The following is a 21,463-nucleotide window of genomic DNA, read 5'->3' on the forward strand; positions in this document are numbered from 1 at the left end:
AATAAATTTTTCTAGAAACTTAAACATATAATTGCTTATTACACATCTGGTTTTATGCGAAAGGATAGATGCTGCATTCAGATCAAGTACAGATAACTGCAATCTATGATTTATACAAGGAAATTACTGATTATAAATGACATCTGTGAGTTTATTATAACCATGAATGCCATGTGATTATGAATCTGTAGATAAAATGTGAAGATAGAAATCTACAATATATCTTGACAAAACTTGAAATTCATATCTCCACTATGACTCGAGAGACTCTATTGCTCTGATCTGGTATATTACCAATGATTGTGTAGTTGATACAAATTAAGTTATCTGCTTTTGCGAAAGAAAAAAAGTAATTTCCATGATGCTTTGCTTTGAACAACAATTCTATTCAATAAAAGTTTCCAACAAATAAAAATCACTGAATATACACAGTTTCATGCATCTATGTTGGATATAGGACCTTTAAACCAGTGTCGAGCACTGAATATCCAAGCAAATACTGTGATAATTAACAAACCGCCAACTGCAACAGGAGTATAGTTGAGTGTCTCGTTGCTAATTGGATAGGCCACAGGCAACGAGAAGAGGACTGAGATGATTGCCACCCAAAGCACTGCAATCCAGCCAACAAGGATCCCATAGCGGCCCAAGTTGAAAGGTCCGGGGATGAAGGACTTGCGTGCCAAGGTCACCCTAAAGAAGATGGGCAGGGCATAAGCAATGTACAGTCCAATGGTTGCAATAGACACCATGGCATTGAACGCCACAAGGCTTCCAAGCGACTGTGAAGATTGAAGCAAACAAGTAAATGATTACCAGTTGCAGATAGAATGGTGATAATATATATGAGAAGTTATGTACTTACTGTCAGTGCCATGCAAAATGATATAAGAGCAGAAAGCCAAACTGCATTTATGGGGACTTCATGCTTGTTCACTTTATGCCAAAATGGTGAAAATGGCATGGCTCCATCTCTAGAGAATGCATAAGCCATCCTGAGAGGAAAATCAAGCACCGTAAGCAGGTAAAAGATTTAATTGTACCCTATTGATTCTTGTTGCTTGAGTATGAGAAAGATAAAACAGATTTAGATACCTGGAGTTGCTAGTAACTGAACTCATTCCACAGAAAAATATGGCAACAGCAACCACTCCCAAGCATATGATTCCTCCAACTCCAGTTCCATACCTACTCTTGAAAGCTAAATAAAATACTTCAGCAATGGCATAACCACCGGCATCATTGTTCTCATCCAAAAGGGATGGGATGTTGGTAACAGCAAAGGTGATCCCAAGGATATAACCCCATCCAACAATAATAGATATTCCAATGGAACTGATTATTCCTTTTGGTCCGTTGATATCAGCGCTCTTGGTTTCCTCTGTCTAGAAACAGAAGTTGAAAGGAACGTAAAGATTTAGTACCAGTTATATGGCCAAGCATTGAGCTAATATCAGATACAGAGAAGAACATCATATTATCTTGTCTTTGATTTGCATATCATATCTGGTTTTTGCCTGAAGATGGGTTGTTACAAATAGGACAAATATACACCAAGCCTTCACTACAATTTCAGCTGCTTCAGTGAAATGGAAAAATACACACACACACACACACACACACACACATATATTTATCAAGTTTGTATATGAAAAATAGCTTCATACACAAAATGATAATATAGCTATGCAGATTCCCTAAATTTTGTACTTCTGCAAATGGGATGCAACTTTGTTAAGCTCTGAGGATTCAACCTTACAGTTGTTTCTATGTTCATCAGACAAGTTAAGGATAGCTACTGAAATGAATGAGTCTGAAAGCAATGAAAATATCAGCTTACCATATGAGCAGATGCATCATATCCAGTTAAGGTATATTGACTCATTAACAGTCCCAGAACAAAAATGTACAATTTGTTGTTAACTCCATCGCCATTATCAGTGTTGAAGTGAGTGAATACAAACTTGGCACTAGCCCTCTCCGTTGCAACGAGGGGAATGAGGATCATAAGGACAAAGACACCTGAATATTCTAATGTCAATAAAAAAACCCAACATATAGAAATATAGTGAAAAGGGCTCAAAATATTCCTACCTACAAAATTCCATGCAGCAGCCAGCTGTCCAAAGAAAGATAAATACCAGATGGGAAGACTGTTTATGATAGCATGTAGAAGCAAAATTCCTCCATGGAAACAAATAACTACGTATTTGGAAGCCTCATAGCCATCATTATTCTTCCCACCTGTGCTAAGGAGAATCATCACTTGAATCAGCGTTGCAAGTGAAAAATCTATACTAGTTGTGACTGCCCACTGCAATTAGAAAGGTAGCAATGCAGTTAGAGCTTATAGTGAATCATACCACATCCATAACAAGCTTGAGCTCACAATGGATATTGAAGGACTATGAACTCCAGAACATATGAGTTCTTAGAAGTACCTGACCAACTATGTTGAACCTGCAAGAAGAAAAACCATTAACCATCATCAGAGAATATTATGCCAGTAAGTTCAACATAGAACCGTCTTGGGATTAGTTGCAGGCAATATACATTTCACTTGTACATTCAGACCAGCAAAGAAACAATAGCACCATTCTGGAATAATAACAGATGGTAGAGTCCCTAGAGTGAACAAGAGATTAGCATCTTGAACAAAAAGGGCGAGTGCCAAATCAATCTAATCGAAAGAACTACACGTTGTCCAAAAAGGAAATCGAAAGAGTTGAGCTACACATCGATCAAACTCTAGACCAAGTAACAAACGGAGAAGAAGTCCTAATCGGGAAGAATGTACAAACATAGTGCATGTACTGAAAAATTATGCACAAGAGCTGTGAAGCTCATAAGTCAACTAGTGCAGATCCCAAAAGTAAAAGACTTCAGAGTAGCAAGAGATGATTCAATTGAGGCAAAGGAAAGATAAAATTACCAGCCCGTGAGCCAAGAAGCAAAGGGTGCCCATTTTGGGCCAGCAAGCATGGCACTCCAATAGTACAAACCCCCAGAAGTTGGGTAAGAAGAACAAATCTCAGCCATGGACAAACCAACAACCATGGTGAAACAACCAGCTATAAGCCACCCATAAACAATAGAAACTGGGCCCCCAAATTTCAACCCAGTGTTGTACAGAGTCGTTACACCGGTAAGCACTGATATGATCGCAAACGAAAAAGCAAAATTCGAAACCACCCTGCAATTCCAAACCAAACACACACACAAAACACAAACTTTTCAGGGTGGTTTGAAAAAAAAAAAACAAACCAAGAACAAGTTGGGATTTTGGGAAAGATTACGAGAGGTCACGCTTGAGCTCTTGTTTGTAGCCGAGCTGATTAAGACGTTCGTGGCCGGAATCCTTGGAAACGTCGCCGTTGGCTGCCATTGTGCCGCCACCAGACTCCATGTTGTTAAAGCCCAAAAACAGAGAAACAGAGAACACCCACAACCAAAATGACAAGTCTCTCCTTGTTCCTCAGTTGTTGGGGAGTTTCAAACTGTGATGAAATGTCAACTGGAGCAGAAGCAGTAAAGCCAGTCAGCTTGAGGCGCGGAGAAGAAGATGGCGTAGCTTTGGATTATATGGGACTTCCCACCATATAAATATTAGTTTAAGTAGATTTCAGTTACTGGCTTTTCATGGTTGGCCGTCTCTCTATCTCTCACTGTGTACAAATTTGTAAATGATTGCCATTTTCAACTGGCTGAGAGATACGTCTCAAGCTAGCCTGTCAGTTCAACCCGGAATGGGTTCAGATTCGAGGAGAGTGTGTGAACTCCAAATTCCCATCTGTATTTTTCTTTGCTCCGTCCAATATTACTTTTCTTCCTTCTTTTTTCATTGGTCAAATCGATGACTTTGATTCGTATCACGTAACTATTAGTTTATTATGAGAGCATTATGATTCCAATTTGACGTGCGAGGATTCTGATATGATTCTTAGAATCTTTTTATAGGGAAAATAAATGATGCTCAAGTAAGAATTAAGCTAAATCAGAGTGTTTGTATGCAATTGAAGATATGAGTTGCTCTCGCAACACTCTCCTTGAATAAATTGCTAATTGGATGCGTGTGTGTTTTCGGATCACATGTTGTTTATGAAGAGAATAAGAATACATATGTTTTTTTTTTTTTTCGATAAGAATTTAGTGTTCAATATGACTTGTCAAACCACACATAACAGACACAATCCTAAAACAAGAAAATCATAACAAGAAAAAATGGCACACGAAAAACCACCCTAATTTCGAACTCTAGATGACTCGGCAACATTTCTGTAGTGTAGCCCATTTTTATATTTGGTTTGTCATGTGCATGGTCTGACTATGATAGAGCTTTCTATATGACAAGTAAACTGATAACATGCCATCTACTTGATATGCGTTCATGAAATGTAAATAAATATGTCATCATTTGGTTTTGGACCATTATTGTAGAAGCTAGTCAAAGTCCCATTATTGGTTCTGGACTTCTTGACAATTGTTGAGACCCACTTCATATGTTTATCCTTGTGGCCATCTTCATATATGGACTCCGGGTAGGGGATGTAGGGGAGGGTTGAGGCAGCCGGAGCCCCTAAGAGTCCAGGTTGAGGCTTAGCCCGTTGGATCTTGTTAACTTATGGGCTGGCTGGGCCGGGTTCAAAAGGCTAGAGGAGTGTCGAAAGCCAAGCCTAGCAAAAGTTTTTTTTCGGCTCAGTTCGGGATTGGAATTTAAACGATCTCAACGTTTGAAGAGTTGAAGTTAAATTAGCTAGTCCTAAGGCCAAATTTTTGGCATTGGTGGAGAAGGGTGTCTTTGTCCCTAATCAACAACATCAAAATAACTGTATTGAAACTAAACGGAAATAATCTAAAGCAAGTAAACAACACAGATGAAACTTAAAAATGAACCAAAGTGAATGACTCGAGGTATAGACAATTTATGAATCCTATTTTTGGGCCGCCTCATTGAATAAATGCGAAGCCCAATATCCCTAGATCTTGGAATTACTAATTGCTTCGAAAATTTGGGTCTTTGTCATATCCCTAGATCTTGGAATTACTAATTGCTTGCTTGTACAAGAAATCAATAATCTCTTCAAAAAAAACAAGAAATCAATAATGGAGAAATACACACAAGCGAGAGTGCGAAACAAGTCACAATGGCATGTTAAAGCCTAAAATGATATAATCAGAAAATAAAAATGCGTACCAGCCAGTGAGCCAAGAAGCCAAAGGTCCCCAACGATCGCCAGAGAGTTTGGCACTCCAGAAGTAGAGACCACCGGAAGTCGGGTACGCGGAGCAAATCTCAGCCATCGATAGTCCCACCACCAGCGTCAGCAGCCCCACCACCGGCCACCCGTACACCATCGTTATGGTCCCACCATATGTGAGACCAATACCAAACGTCGTGCTCAGACCGGTGAGGACAGAGACGATGGAGAAAGTCATTGAGAAATTTGCTATTGCCCTAACACATCATAATGTACACCACACAACACAGGATCAGAACCTTAATTTAGGCAAAATTATTACTCTTCTAGAATTTAGGCCCATCTATATCTTATTCAAAAGTCGTCCTGAAAAACTGGCATTCAATAACTACGGCCAGAAAAATATGTCTGCAAATATAAAGAAATGCAAGATGAAACTCTTAAGCAATGTTTTAACTGTTTAAAATTGATCTTGATCGAATTAAATTTGGAAATGGAACTTTGCATGCCATGCTGAGGTGATGAGTGACACCACAGGAATTATCTATATCTCTAAATTCCAACCAAGAATAAATTGTACGTGTATGCATATGTATCAAAATAATGTACCGACATATAGAATGAAAATGAAATGGAACCAACAAAGTTTTGTCTATGGCCCTCTGATATTGACAACCCAGATATTTTAACATTCCCAGACATTTCTGATGCAGTTTTGTATATTTTCTTGGCAGCCATCACTGTTATGTTCAAGTTGTCTTGCCAAAGTCAGAAACAAAAAACAAAGAACTGATATTCAGTGGATATATAAAAAGTCTAAAGCTGTGAAAGACTGAAAGTGATGCTCATCTAGAAACTAAACTTGGGGAAACAAAGTGAAAAGTGCAGGAAAATACATGCATACAGCAAAGAAATTTAGTACAATAAACTCAAATGAAGAAAAAGAAGATAAATTCTGGTTTCATACGAGAGATTGCGGCTGAGTTCTTGCTTGTAACCGAGCTGTTTCAAGCGCGAATCATCGGAAGAAATGGCGTCTTCTTGAAGAAGAGGGTGATGATGTTCCTCTTCCATGGTATCCTTGATTTGAGTCATGAATTTGTCTCAAACGCAAAGAACTGTATAGCAAGAACACTCTTTTTCCGGATGAATCTTTTACTGTTTGTTCACCTCTGAATCATATCAGTGATGATCTTTCAAGAGAGTTTTGTAGCTAACAGTCAATACAAACACGTGGTTGAATTTGCCTCAAACTCAAAGAACTGTGTCTATAGCAAGAACACTCTTTTCTGGATGAATCTTTAACTGTTTGTTCACCATGATTCTCTGAATCAGTGAAGATCTTTTAAGAGATTTTTGTAGCTAACAGTCAATGCAGACACGTGGTTGAACCAAATGCATAATTTTGTTGAAAAGGCACCTCAAAATTAATGACCGAATTAATTTGGTGTTCTTCGATCTCTATAAATTGTTAGTTGGAGACTTGGAATTGCTTTATGCCTAGCTTTTTTCCTTTTCCTTTCACAAAGTACCATTATTGTCTACTTTTCTATATATCCATTACCATCTAATTAAGGCAGAAGATAAATAATTAGGGATACTCCTTCACTTTCCAAGAGCACAAAAATTTTACATTTCCAAACTTCTTAATTTTTGTTTACAATTAACATGCATGCATGTCAGAGCTACTACTTCACCATGCAAACAGCCCACTTCTAATAGAAATGAACAAACTCTACAAAAACATAAAAAACTTGAGAAATCAAACGATATATCACACAATTTTCAAACTGGAAATTTGAAGTTTGCTTGCTTTGCTTCAAATCTCAACAGGCAGTTAATTGGCGAGAAGCCGCCAATCTCTTGTAAATCTCCAACACCAATCTAGTGTCGACGGCTTGCTCACCGCAAGTAGCCGCCACGGAAATCTGATCTTGCGCTTTAGCCACCTTCTTTGACCCTCCTGCTATCCTTCTGGCGCCGCCAACGTTTCCGGCCATCATTACCATCATGTCAACATAAGCACCGTGGACCTTGGCCAATAGATTTATCGGCGAAACGAACTTGAGGAACCGAAGCTTTCTGATCTTGAAAAACCGCCGAGGAGGACTAGTCCCATTAGGGCCACCGCCGAGCCTTTGAACTCTCAGCTTCTTCTTGTTGTCAACGCTCAGCCTTTGGTACCTTCTCCTCCTCCAGTACCTCTTCAAGTTGGTGTAGTATGAACTAGGAGCAATCTCCATATTAACTAATTCTTGAAAGAAATGAAGGATTTGATTTTGAGAGTTGAGAGAAGTGTGTGAAGATAAGGAAGTAAGAGGGGATTATATAGAAATAGGAGTCAAAACTCAAAATGAGGGCCTGGTCAATTTGGAGTTACTTCTGGGAATGAGGACATTTCAGAGTAATTGAGCAAATATGTGACAAATGAGTTTTTGTTGTGTTTGGTCAAAATTTGTGTGTCTGACCAACAATTGAATATTAACTTTGATTAAGTATGCTTTAAATTGATTAATAAAAATGAATCCAAAGTCTAATGCTCCAATAATTATGACTTGAATAAGACTTCTTCTTCCGTACGTACAAGCAGAAGCTGCTTAATTACTGTAGCTGGCAAATAGGTCATGGCCAATAGAATTTTTGTGCAAGGATAACAACTAACAAAAAGTATACATAATAAATCCAAACTACAAAAGCCATAGATTTAGTGTCTAAACAATTCTTAAACAGAATATCAAATATGTAGTATACTAATTAATATTGTATTTAATGTCTGGTATATGTCTCTCAACAGCTTAGCAAAATACAAATATTTGCACCTTATTTTACTCTGAAACCATGTGGTTGAATATTTGATTGTATCATTATTATATTTTAAAGTTTTGATTTTAAACCAAGGAAGCTTTGTAGACTACAGTTTTTTAATGAGTAATGCTACATACACCAAAAATTTATACAAAAAATAAATATCAAAATATGTGGTGTTCTATGTGGCATCTACCATGTCATCACCTTCAATTGAATAATTTTCAATATAACTATTATTTTTATTTTTAAATTAGCCTAAAAATGTAATAATAATAAAAATAAAAATAATAACTTCCTTAGCATAATCACTGATCATCAAGGTTTCATCCAAGTCTTCGACTGATGTATGCGAATGAACCAAGTCACCTTTGTTGGAGATGGCACAATAATTTGCCCACAAGAATATTGCCAACAATTGTCTACCTAAAAACTTCCTCTCCAAGAACATTTGCATTTATCTCTTGATCAGCAAGTGTAAAGCAACATGATCATTGCATGTAGTTACTGTTACCAAGAGCAAATAGCCTCTCGTCGACGCGCTAAAACAACAACTAGATCAGGCAAGCTATTCCTCAAGTGCTGTAGCTTTTGGTTAGTGGTGGTGTGAGGCAAAAACAACCCATTTTTGTTCCCGGCACGATTTCTCAAATTGAAGTCTGTTAGTCATGGCCATGGGTAAACGCAGATTGCAAGTTGCAGAAGCATAAGGAAACAATTCCATCAAACAATTAACAATACTTTGTTAACAATTCAGAAAAATAGATGATGTGAGAGATTGGGAAGACAAAATGAATAAATTTATTCGAAATTGTGCAATACAAGTTTAATCACACAATTGTTCTGAAATTTTCTGATGACCAAACCCTAAGTTCAAAATTTTATCTCTTAATTCATCGATACTTTTCTAATAAAAAAACATATCCAAAATGATTTTTTTTTTTTGTAATTGTTGATTTTCATTTTAGATAAAAAAAATTAATTTATCAAGTAGATATGTTGGAAATTATAAGGATTAAGATGAATGATGTCGCATGTGCCACATCATTTGGTACAGAGCATTTTCCTTTTTTAACTGTTCGTATAATGAATTTCAACTTCTATTTCAAAAAAATGAATAACCATATGTTTTAGGTCGAAATCAAAGAAATTCAACCACAATATTATATTTTCAAAATTTTGCTTTTAAGGCTGGGATTTTTTTTTTTTTTTTTTGAGGATGAGGAATAATCATAGGGTGGTTCTAGTTGGAACTCCAAATTTGCTATTTGAACCTCCTATACTGAGTACACCTCTAATTTACTTTTTAGAATACTTAAAAAGCTTAGTGGACCTCCTTATTTTTACCAAAACATCCTTGAACATGAGATACAATAATCTGTTACTCTACTTTTTATCTCTATATTCAACCATGAGAAAAGGAATGAATCTAAATCATATGATATTGTTCTCTTATGAGTAGATCTCTCCTCTACCAAAATTAATCAGAGGGTTGGTTCTCGACCTTGATATGTTCATGAAATTCCTTTGAATTTGCTAAAAGAAGGATTTCATGGTTTTTGGGTTAAAAGATCGAGTAATAACTATATTATAATATTCAATAAATATAATTCAAGGAAATTTCAAATCAAATTGTTTTGAATTTACTTTTGTATTAAATGTAGGCCATGTATAGAAATTATTATTTTTACTTAATTGTTTTAGGTAAATTATAAAACTATATGACAATATAAGGAAATTTGGAAAAAAAAAAAACAATGTTATTGAATGTTATATTTGGGGAAGGTAAGAATAGTATTTTTTTTTTTCATTTTGCTAACTTTGTCCTTATTTGTCTTTTCATATGACTTGACAAAATCTATTAATAATTGAAAAAAATTGGAGGTCCAAATATCAAATTTGGAAATCCAACTAGAACCACCCATATTGACTGCGCCTGCGCATATTGTCTTTGCCTTTTAATTGTAGTGCAAGTTAAGTCTGTAGTTTGAGTTGAGGCCTTTTTGGCTCCGTTAGTCAGTTATTTTGGAGTTCCAGTGTAAAGTCCAGTGGCCATTTATGTATATGAGATTATGCCAAAACTCATTGTATCAAGTTCATTATTAATGAAGTTTCTTCTTGATTAAAAAAAAAAAAAACTAGAACCACCCATAATCATATGGTTCCATTAAAGCAAAATCGAACATATCTTCTAAATGAAAATTGTTTAGTGCATGGTAATACAATATTGTATCAGAATAGTGGTCTATCATGCCTACTCATAACTATTTATGATGTTAATTTTTTTTTAATGACTTATTATGCCTAACATAAAGTTTCATTTTTTTTTTTGCAAAAAAAAAAAAAAAAAAAACAAATAGCTACTCGTTAAAACGTTCTCTTTTCTTGGTGAAGACATTACAGATTGACTCATTATTAATCCTATACTGACTATGTAAGCCTTGATTCGGTGGCCTCACATCTCTAGCTATTCTCATCTACGGACAATATCTCCCATTAATCTATATAATTACATGGAATTCCAAATAATACAAACTCAGCAAAAATTTCATTTCTAGCCAGTGTGTTCATCTCAACATTATCAATACTCATTCCTCCTTTTTCGTACTGTAGTCTGTAGCGTCTGTAGGCATTCTCATATAACATATGAGATCACACCAAAATGACTCACCAATTGGAAGTTACGAGCACGAGAAGGGCATACATACATGTCAGATAAATGTCTTTTTGTTCCTTTTCTATTTTCCTCTGCACACTTCTTTTATGATACAAAAATTAAAGTAAATTACAAGGAAGTTTCCTTTAAGTTCCGATAACATCAATTTACCAACAAAACAAATTAAAAAGTGAACTTCCGTAGTTCCGTAAATAAAAACATTTTTTTGGCAGAAAGAAGAAGAGTAACAATTAATTTCATATAATCTCTCGAGAAATTTTATTCACATATTGCTAAAGGCAGAAATATCACTTTGGTCATCGAACTATGCCTCGCTCGACACTTTGGTCATCCAACTTTTAAAAACTTCATTTTGGTCATCGAACTTTATCATCGCATATCACTTTGGTCATTCCGTTTGTTTTTTCTGTTAACTCCAAGGGTATTTTGGAGATTTAAAGTTTTACTCGCCATTTTTTTAACTTAATCCAACTTTTTCCGTCTAAACATAAAACTCCATCCAATTTTGCCAACTTTTCCCTCCTTTTATAATTCCTTGATTTATTAAATCAATATTTTTCTTCCTCTTATATTCCCTCCCTTTGAATCATTCTCTGACTTGATTATTTTTCTCTGTTGTATGCTTTGATTACTGATGATGAATGCATGAATAAAAGGAGGGAAAAGTTGGCAAAATTGGATGAAGTTTTATGTTTAGGCGGGGAAAATTGGATTAAGTTATAAAAATGGTGGGTAAAACATTTCATCTCCAAAATACCCCTAGAATTAACAGAGAAAACGGAGAAAATTGACGGAATGACCAAAGTGATATACGGTGATATAGTTCGATGACCAAAATGAAGTTTTTAAAAGTTGGATGACCAAAGTGTCGAACGAGCCATAGTTCGATGACCAAAGTGATATTTCTCCCATTGCTAAATGATAAATACATATCGATCTCTTACTTAATACACAACTTTTTAACTTTTTTATTTTAATATTTTACTAAAAGCACAACCCCAAACTTCCTAAACTATCCTCATTCACAATTCACAATATCTTTTCATTAAATACATATCCTTTTTTTTTTTTTTTGCTGAAATAAATTGAGATATTTGGTAAGAGACTGCCTTTTTTTTTTCTTATACAAGAGAGACTACATATTGCATTGCTGCAGTTGAAAAAAAAAAAAAACGACACCCAAAGAATAGCATATTACACTAGAAGACTCAGCATCAATTCCTCAATGGCTCAATGTGAGAGTTTCGGTAAATCACATGGTCATCACTAAAGTTAATACAATGACACCCAAAAAATGTTTTAATTGCTTTTCACTTGTTGGGTTGAACCGTTGAACATACTCAAATGCCAATGGGGAATTGCTTGTCATTGAGGACTTGACCAAGACAATATTTATATGCCAATTGTTGAGATTTGTGAACTACTGATGATGAAATTGGAGCTAAACAAAACAATACATCACAAGAGTTCTTAAGGAATTTTTCAACGGTTTTCACTTGCTCTTGTTTGTCCACACCAAACATAATCCTATCTATTCTAGGCATAAGCTCTATGGTTTAGTTCTTTCCATGCATGGTCCAATTCTGAACTAAACCTCTTTGTCCCGTACATGTATACCAGCAGAAGATTTTTGCAGCTGGCAAATATATTTGTGGTTGGATAACACGGGAGAGGATTCAGTGCACCGACGTGCACTTGCACTAACATAAATATTAATTATAAATATCAAGGGTTGAAATCATCTTATAAGTATTGGGTTATTTGCATCGTCGGTGCATAAAATAATTTCCTAGATAACACATATCTGCCCTTTTAGAATTGACATTATGCTTATGCGTCACAATACCGACAAATTTATAGTGATCATCTCTCAAAAAAATGCATTGTAGCATATTCTCTCCATTGAATATGTCTGCTCAGCGGTCGTTGCAGATTACCACTTTTGTTTCATTGTTAAAACTAGTGCTTGTATCATGAGCGAGTATCTGCTGTAGGTGATCTCACTCTCATTTTCTTAACAAATAATCTGTTTCTCAACAAAGTTTTTACAGTGCATTATAACAACTAATAACAGTAGTAGCTAAGGAAGGGGTTCCACCCCATACACCTGGAGCCTCCAAAAAGGTTCTCAGGGCAAATAACTATGAATCTTTTGACCCAATTTAGTTACCTCCAACATCTTAAGAGTCTCACCAACAAATGGAGTTCAAAATCTAAACTCAACAAGAGATTGTCAGCCTCTTCACACACCCAATATGTGTTCATCGCAACAGAGTGCTCACTCCTCGTACTTTTGGTGTGGTATATATTGTTATGTAGTCACACATAAGTAGTAGTTCACCAAAACGCATAAGAAAATAAATTTATCCAGAATCAACCCAAAAAATTGTGTTTTGGTACATATAACTAGCAAGAAAAGCGCACGCATATACCGATATAGTTGTTACATAATGAGCGTGAGAATAAGTACTTTTGTACACATACATATCACATAACAATCCCAGTTAATTGTTTGAGTAAAAATGAGTATGCTATCTGATCAACTAAAAACGACTGATTAATAATACAATGAATCAATTAATCAAGTTTAAGCAACAGAATGACCAAATTTGAGGAAATATTTACTACCACTTGACCGTACCATTCACACAGACTATCATACGATTTGAACTACTTTGATTTTGCGTGCTTGCTAACTTAATTAGCTCAGTAGGCAGCTAACTGGCGAGAAACTGCCAACCTCTTCCTTACCGCAAGAAGCCGCCACTGAAACAATCTGATCTTCTGCTTTTTCCACCTTCTTTGATCCTCCTACAACCCTTCTGGCTCCACCAACATTGCCTGCCATGTGAACCATCATGTCAATATAAGCCCCATAAAACTTGGCGAAGAGCTTTATCGGCTAAACAAACTTGATCAATTGAAGCTTTCTGATCTTGAAAAACCGAGTAGGACTAGTACTCCCATTAGCTCCACCACCGAGACTTGCAACCCTCATCTTCTTCTTGCTGCAGTCTCCATACAATCTTTGGTACCTTTTCCTTCTCCAGTACCTCTTCAAGTTTTCGTAGCATGTAGTGGGAACAATCTCCATAGTAGTGTGTCTGCGCTCTGTTTCCTCAAGCTTAAAAGAAATTAGGGATGTTTGAGACTTTTAGACTGGTGTGTGAAGAGAGAAAGTAAGAAGGGTTTATATAAAAAAGTAGACTTGCAGCCAAGTCAGAATGGAAGGCTTAAGTCAGTTGTTCTTGGAGCCAAGTCAATATGACATCGAAGTCATCCATCTGAACAACTACAAAGTTGGCATTTCCTTGCCAATGGCCCAACTTGAGCGGTACCCCTCAGGATAGTCCAGTTGTGGGTAAGGCCTTGGGTTCACAGCTTTCATGCGGCTAACATCCTTCTCTAACTTTAGCCCCAACCTTCATGCTTCAGTCTCCGACACAAATTGTGAGTAGCCCTCGTGTCAATCATCACACTCTTAGAAACCTTCCCATTAATTCTACCATCCACAAACATCAAGCCCTTGGCCTGGGCCTTCTTGGGTGATTGATGTTGCTTCTCCACTGCACCCAGGAATCTCAAAGCTCTCATGTGACCAGGTTCTTCCTCTGGCTCTTGCTGGTCCTCCGTTGCTTTCTATTGAATATTAGCCTGTATGGCAAACAAGGTCGTCTTGTGAGGACACTCGTTCACTCTGTGAGGTCCTCTGCAAAGAAACAAGATAATGATTTCGCAGTATGGCCTGAGGGATTAAAATCTCGAGGGGTGAAGACTCATGTCGAGGCAGCAGGCGTGGAAGTTGTTATGTCCCTCGCATTAGTTGTTCTCCTGTCCCCTAGTTGGAAAATTTAGACTCCGCTCCCTCACTTCTACTCTGTTCGGGTCTTGTAGTTATGTTGGTATTCGTATTCGAAAAGGTCTTAGTCCTCCTAGTAAAGTTCTCTTCGAATGTGTAGTCTATCAACCTTTCAGCAGCAGCCTGAGCTAAGGCCAAGTTTTGGACCCTCTGTCGTGGGAGTTTTGTCCTTACCCATGGCTTTAAATCTTCAAAGAAATAGAAAAACCAATCCTTCTCTGACATGTCCGGGATGTCGAGCATGAGCACCGAGAACTTGTTCACGAAGTCCCTGATGTTGTTGGTGTGCTTGAGCTCTCTTAATTGTCGTTTGGAAATGTATTCCACATTCTAGGGGAAGAATTGAGTTTTGAGCTCCTTCTTCGATCCTCCCATGTGTCAACGATGCATACTCCCCTTTGGATGTCATTGTACTTGGTTCTCCACCACAATTTAGCATCTCCCGACAAATACATTGTCGCCATGTTCACCTTCACCTCTTCCAAGTCTGGCTTCAATGCTCGGAAGTATTGCTCCATGTCAAATAAGAAATTCTCAAGCTCCTTGGTGTCTCGTGCCCCTCCAAAAGCTTGAGGTTCTAGTATCTTCACCTTCCTATAGTCCATCACAGATTGGTTTCCCATCGCACAGATGGTCAAGTTGAGCTTGGTATTCATCTCCACCAACTCGTTTTTGAAAGCATCAATGGTGGCTCTGACATCTTCTGCCATAGTGTCCACTGTCACCTGAAGTGTATCAAGGGCATCACTCATCTCCCCCATCTGCTCGTTCGAAACGGGAGCTTCTTCTTCATTTCTCTCCTTTCCGCTTCCTAGAGCTTTTGATTTTTCAAGGGCCACAACTCGGTCCCTTAAGCCTTCCATCTCAGTCCAAAAGGTAGTAAGATCAATCAATCTGTCGGGCACCCCTGCAAGTTCTCCGAGTTGTTGGTCATACCAATCAACTCGTTGTTGGTTCGACATTTTGCCAGTCTTGAGCCTAGTTGGCTCTGATACCAACTGTTACGGGCCAAACTTTACGATGTGCAATGAGGACCGCACAACACTTGCTAGCAAGCAAGTCAGCCAAGTGAGTAGCTTACAAGGAACAATGAAAGCCACACAATATTAAAATGGTGTTAGCGGCAAGCAAGAACACAATTACATAAATGTTGGGCAACCACGAAGAACAAATGAATAATCGAAAGAAAATATCAAGGAGCAATCTAACGGGACACAATTGATTGAATAATTCCTCTTTTATTGATGGTAAGACGGTAAGGGAGGCAAATGTACATATGCTTACCTATACTAGTTCCGTAGTCCAAACTATGCCGACTAGGAACCACTCCCTAAAGAGCATAACAGGCTTAAATGGCCAAGGCAGGGGGAAACATGCACCTGACCGAGGAGACTAAATGTTAAATAAAATAAATTACATAATTTGTAAATTACCAAAACATCCCAAGTACACAAGCAACCTACCAAAGACATAACTAATGACCATGAATAAAGTTACTTGTGGCATTACAAGTGCAGCCCCTAATACTGGGAAAGGGGTTCCACTCTATACCCCTGGAGCCTCCCAAAAAGATTCTCAGGGCAAATAACTATGAATCTTTTCACCCAATTTGGTTACGTCCAACATCCAAAGAGTCTCGCCAACAAATGGAGTTCAAAATCTAAACAAGATATCATCAGTCTCTTCACATACCCAATATGTGTTCATCTCAACAGAGTGCTCACTCCTTGTACTTTAGGGTAGTATACATTGTTATGTAGTCACACATAAGTAGTAGTTCACTAAAACTCACAAGAAAATCAATTCATTCATAATCAACCCAAAAAAATCATGTTTTGATACATATAACGAGCAAGAAAAGCGCATGCATATATCAATATACTTGTTACGTAACGAGCGTGATAATAAGTATTTTCGTACACATACATATCACATAACAATCCCAGTTTGTTTGGATCACTACACCAATTTTTCAATCAGACGACAGTTTTTCACTGTCGTCTGAGTATAAGGTTTGCTGTTGTCTATCTCAATGCCGTCTGATACATGAATCAGACAATACCAGAAAACTGTCGTCTGATAAAATTTAGTACAACAGCAGCTACTACCCAGTCTGTTGTCTAAACACCACAAAGAACAACAGCAATTTGTACCAGAACTCTTGTGCAAAGTAATTTCAGTTGGCAGACCCTGGAAGAATGTTGACGTGTAATGAATATTTAGAGAACATTGATTTGTACAAAAACTGTTGTCTGAATGAAGCTTGTAGATCAGCAATGTAATTGAATACTATTGTCTGACTTTGAACAAGACAACAGGAAAACTATTAAAGCTATTGTATGTTATTGCTTCAGACAACAGTTTTTTCTTTCTTTTTTCTTTATGTTCGTTTGTTAGACAATGGTTTGCGATTGGTATTGAATTGTCTGAGATAGAAAAGAAGATATACACAATTGAACAACATATCCTTGATTCCAAAAACCATTTCATTCCAGTATTCGTCCCAACATTTACACAGGAATTAACCTTGTCCAAGTGCCTATATCTTTTTCATTAGCTTAACAAGCTTTCAAGTTTCATGAGCTTTACATGATAATAAAAAAGAATACAATTTGCTCGATCTCTCAAGATATAGTTGTAAGCAAAATCACTGCAAGCTTGAAGCCTATTCCTTTGGTGTTGTACCACTAAGATAGTTGTAAGCAAAATCACTGCAAGGAAAGAAAAGTAGATGCAATTAATAAATTGTCAAGGTATTGAGAGCATCATGATCAAATACTAAAGCTCTTATAAAAAGTAGATTGACACAAGTCAATCAAATAGTTTACGTGCACTCATGACTGATAAACTGGAAAACCCGGAATTGTTATAAACTACTCAAAGAAAGACAGGAGCCATGACCAACATTTTTGTAGCAAGCATTTTAATAAGGACATGAAGTGAAGGTCTAGCTGTGTCTTTGAATGGGTCTCCCACTCTGCAAAACAAACAAGAGGATATCATTTTTGAGAATTCAGAGACTGGTAAATGATTGACAGAATATTAGATAAATCATAATGACGAAAACAATAAGTACTTGGTCAAATCTACTGCCACAGTACCACTAGACATCTCCAAATTAACAGAAAAAGGAGGACAGCAGGACTTACATGTCTCCTGTAATTGCAGCCTTATGACAATCACTTCCTTTGCCTCCGGATAGTATCCAAATATCCGGAACGCAATACCTGCAAGGGATTCAAGCAATAATTATTCCTTCATGATCTAATTAATATGGAAGCAACAACAAACTTATCTCCACTCCATGCCCAAATTTATAAAAACATAATTGACCCACCAACTGCTATTGTTGAAGCTGATGATAAATGTACAGGGACCAAATATTCAAAATCAGATCGATCATTTGTCTCTCTCTAGTCGTTTCTATAACAGTTAACAAAATGAAAGAAAACACCTATAGGCATTACAGGATTTCCCAATCTATCTAAAGTTCTAAACTATACCTAATAACAAATATACTCGACAAGTTACAGTTCAAGTGTGTGGCAAATGAATTAAACCCTTGAGCTCTATTTGCTAACACAGCTAAGTTAAATCAGGCAAAGAGAAAAATTAAGTGTCATAGCTAGTAATATTTACCTATCTTTTGATGCAGTGATAACCACCGGTAGAAGTTTGGAACAAGTAATTTCTGATCCCATAACAGGGGCAAGTAGGGAAATTGCATGTAGAATGGTCATCCGATACAAATAGTGAGGGTTGTTAATCATTTCCAAAACCTGTCAACAGATTGCCAGATTTAAACAAGAGTAACAAATGACTCAGCCTAAAGGTACCTAACTAGACCTTAGTGCTATAAAACTACAAACCTAGTCATAGATACATTTTAGTCCAATCTAAAATAAGAAAAGAATAGAAACCTGTGGGACTATATGCTGCATGGCCCAATCAGGACCAAATTCTTCTGCAAGGCGCTTCACATTATTAGCAGCTGCATCACGTATTGAGTAAACCTACCATCAACAACAATTTTGTCAGTAAATTTCAAAAAAGAGGTTTCCCAGCCTATACTGCATGACAGATTACTGCCATTTCAAAATTTTAAAACCAGAGGAAGTTGTTAACCACCAGATAAGATTCCCATGTTTTTACTTCTAGACAAGTAAAAGTAAATATAAGGTAACAAAATTCTTTCTGATGATGAAATAGAAAGAACAAAAAGCAGAAGCATCAAGTTCTTTTTCTTCTTCTTCTTGGCTTTCTGAAAGCAATAAGCATGAGATGTCAAAAAATTATTTATCAATCTCAAAGGCTGCACAAACCTTATCATTTAACCACTGCATGCAAAGAGAACCAAGCTTATCATCGAAAAACCCCACACCCAACTGACTTGCCAATAAAGGGATATATTCTATTATCGCAAGCCGAACCCTCCAATGTCTATCCTCTGCCAGTTCCACAATTGCTGGCAGTAGAGACTGGGACAGCAGATCAATTCCAATTCCCTGCACCAGGTAAATTACCAAGAACGGCTCAAATTCAATGGGAAAACATAAACCAATATCCTTAAGACAATAGTCTGTTGAATAATTTAACAGTGGTTGCGGGCAAAACCATACCTGGTTGACTTGATCAAGCTTGCTAATAATGTTCAGCCGGACATCTGGAAACTCATCTTTGAGAAGAGAAAGGAAAATAGGCAGCAGTTGCTCTATGGTTGCATCCTGCAACCACCAACAAAAAATGAATTAATATAAGGATCAGGAGAGCATGGTTAGTTTTATGAATTATATAGAAAAGTCAACAGAAGATTCTTGCCTTTCCTAAAACTGGTGCCATTCCCATTATCACTGAAGCCAATGCAGAGCGAACGTGCTGGGATGAATCTGTTGACAATTCCTATAGCAAGCAAACTTTATAAGTTATAAAGCTAAAGTCACACATCAGAACTGCATCAAGACTAATCAAACAAACTATTTAAAACAAAATATAAGTTAAGATGTGTACCTTAACAAATGGTAGGATTTGCTGAACGGCAAGTTCTGGGTCCAAAATTCGGCAAAACTTGGTTACTTTTCCTGCAGCAGCAATCCGCACCTCAGCCTCATTATCGCGAAGAAGTCGAACATAGGCAGGCACCAGGTCTGACCTAAAGAATGTCAACATCACAACAACCATCAATTAGAAGTCAACTGGCAAGTTCTCAAACTATTACTAAGATGGTGACTCAAATCACAAATATAAATATCAAGAAAACTATTATCTCATGGTCCAACTTGAAACTATATAGCCAAAAGAAAACTAGTCGTGCACAGTATAGTAATAAGTCATACAAATGAAAAAATAAGCAGGGATAGATACAGAGATAAGATAGTATATTGGCAGTGGGATACCTTGTATATGAGACTGTAATTCACTTGCTATAACAGTTAACAAAATGAAAGAAAACACCTATAGGCATTACAGGATTTCCCAATCTATCTAAATTATACCTAATAACAAATATACTCGACAAGTTACAGTTCAAGTGTGTGGCAAATGAATTAAACCCTTGAGCTCTATTTGCTAACACAGCAGCCAAATTACGAAAGCTAGTGTGCTATGAGCCAATGTGTATGTACCTTTTTACGGCCAGCAGCGAGCAGATCGGTACGGCTCTTGTCCTTGTCCATCCGATTCACTCCGTTCTTGCTCCCCACTGTGACTCCCCAGAATCACCGCGGCCACGTCTCAATCACCATTTGACGCAGTCGGATTGATATCTAGGTTTACCAGCAATAAACCTAAGCAAAGGATTCTGGAGTCCACCAGAGATAAAAGAGAATAATCTCAATTTTATTGATAAAAGATGATAAGATCGTTCTGCAGCCGTTTAAGGTTGCTTATATATGGGAAAGAAATCCTAGGGCGACTAACAATAAAACCCTAAAGCCCACGGATTAAAACAAAACAAATCCAAAATAAACTAGAAAACCTAAAATAAAAAGAATGTAAAACTAGCCTTAAAATATTAAATCACGAATCGGATAATTAAGACGATACATTTTGGCCTAAATCTGATAGGGCTCACTAAAGTGAGTCTTGAAGATCTCGTCGTTCCCATTCTGGAAAGGTATCATGCGTCTCAAACGGACATTCTGGCCAAAAGGTAGTCAAATCTGATTCAAAATCAAAACCTGACTTTTCACACGAGAAACCCGAAAAGTCCAAAACCAAATCTTCTTGAATATTCCAGCGGCTAGTAACCTGATTACGCGTGAGTTACCTATTTTCCAATCACTTTTCTTGATTCTACGCCGCTTCTTTACTTTTATGGTTTTTCGGCTAAACTGGGTCCATTCTTGTCCTACATCATTCTCCTCCACTATGAAAGAACTCGCCCTCGAGTTCCTCTTGAATAAAGGACAAGAATAGGTAGACAAAAGACTTAAGAAAAAATTAGACAATTGAACCTGTAGATTATTGGCCGGATCTTCTGCATATTCTGATGGCACAATCATGAACCCAACACCATAGATGAGTCTGTCATATGCATTTTGGCTTTCATAGGCAACCGTAGTAGATTCTTCTTGGCGCTCAAGGTTGCATTCTTGAATGACATCGGGTTCTGAATGATTTATTTCAGGATCCAAGACTTCACCATTACAAATAACCATGTCTTCATGAGCAATTTCATCTTTAACATCTTCTTGATCATGATGGATGATTTCTTGTGGAGTTTCTTCCATCAGAAAATTTTCTGGCTTTTCTTCAGATAAACTATTAATCTCAACGGGCAAAGAAAATTCTTTGGACTTTAACTTCTTCTCAAAAACCTTGGGAGGGTAATTCTTGATCGAAAAATCTCTAGGCAAAAATTTTTCGTTAAGAAGACCTTTCATCTTCCTCCATGTTCGAACACGCTCTTTTCCTTGCCTCTGACGA

At 37.1% G+C, this 21,463-nt stretch overlaps 3 protein-coding genes across 4 annotated transcripts; all 3 read right to left on the reverse strand.

Annotated features, from left to right (window-relative positions):
• Positions 1–246: 246 nt before the first annotated feature.
• On the reverse strand, positions 247–6,531 carry LOC112197387 (amino-acid permease BAT1 homolog). 2 transcript variants are annotated; one of them, XM_024338033.2, is made up of 8 exons: positions 6,166–6,531; positions 5,195–5,455; positions 2,442–2,460; positions 2,095–2,314; positions 1,841–2,022; positions 1,096–1,385; positions 866–995; positions 247–782 (listed from the first exon to the last, which is right to left on the reverse strand). In XM_024338033.2, exons 1-8 carry the CDS (start codon positions 6,291–6,293, stop codon positions 435–437), a joined length of 1,578 nt encoding a protein of 525 aa, XP_024193801.1. In that variant the 5' UTR covers positions 6,294–6,531; the 3' UTR covers positions 247–434. The 2 variants fall into 2 exon arrangements, with proteins under 2 accessions (XP_024193801.1, XP_024193802.1); XM_024338034.2 differs by lacking the exons at positions 5,195–5,455; positions 6,166–6,531 and adding exons at positions 2,933–3,193; positions 3,297–4,093.
• A 255-nt stretch (positions 6,532–6,786) lies between these two features.
• Positions 6,787–13,774, reverse strand: LOC112199646. Its single transcript, XM_024340625.2, has 2 exons — positions 13,766–13,774; positions 6,787–7,402 (listed from the first exon to the last, which is right to left on the reverse strand). The coding sequence occupies exons 1-2, from the start codon at positions 13,772–13,774 to the stop codon at positions 7,025–7,027; spliced, it is 387 nt and encodes a 128-aa protein (XP_024196393.2). The 3' UTR covers positions 6,787–7,024.
• Positions 13,775–18,158: 4,384 nt separating this feature from the next.
• Positions 18,159–19,732, reverse strand: LOC112199930 (serine/threonine-protein phosphatase 2A 65 kDa regulatory subunit A beta isoform). The gene is made up of 6 exons (XM_024340925.2): positions 19,547–19,732; positions 19,358–19,438; positions 19,159–19,263; positions 18,862–19,044; positions 18,460–18,552; positions 18,159–18,318 (listed from the first exon to the last, which is right to left on the reverse strand). The coding sequence occupies exons 1-6, from the start codon at positions 19,715–19,717 to the stop codon at positions 18,175–18,177; spliced, it is 777 nt and encodes a 258-aa protein (XP_024196693.1). The 5' UTR covers positions 19,718–19,732; the 3' UTR covers positions 18,159–18,174.
• Positions 19,733–21,463: the final 1,731 nt, after the last annotated feature.

The sequence above is a fragment of the Rosa chinensis genome, chromosome 4 (assembly GCF_002994745.2).
Source record: "Rosa chinensis cultivar Old Blush chromosome 4, RchiOBHm-V2, whole genome shotgun sequence".
In the NCBI taxonomy this organism is placed as follows: Eukaryota; Viridiplantae; Streptophyta; class Magnoliopsida; order Rosales; family Rosaceae; genus Rosa; species Rosa chinensis.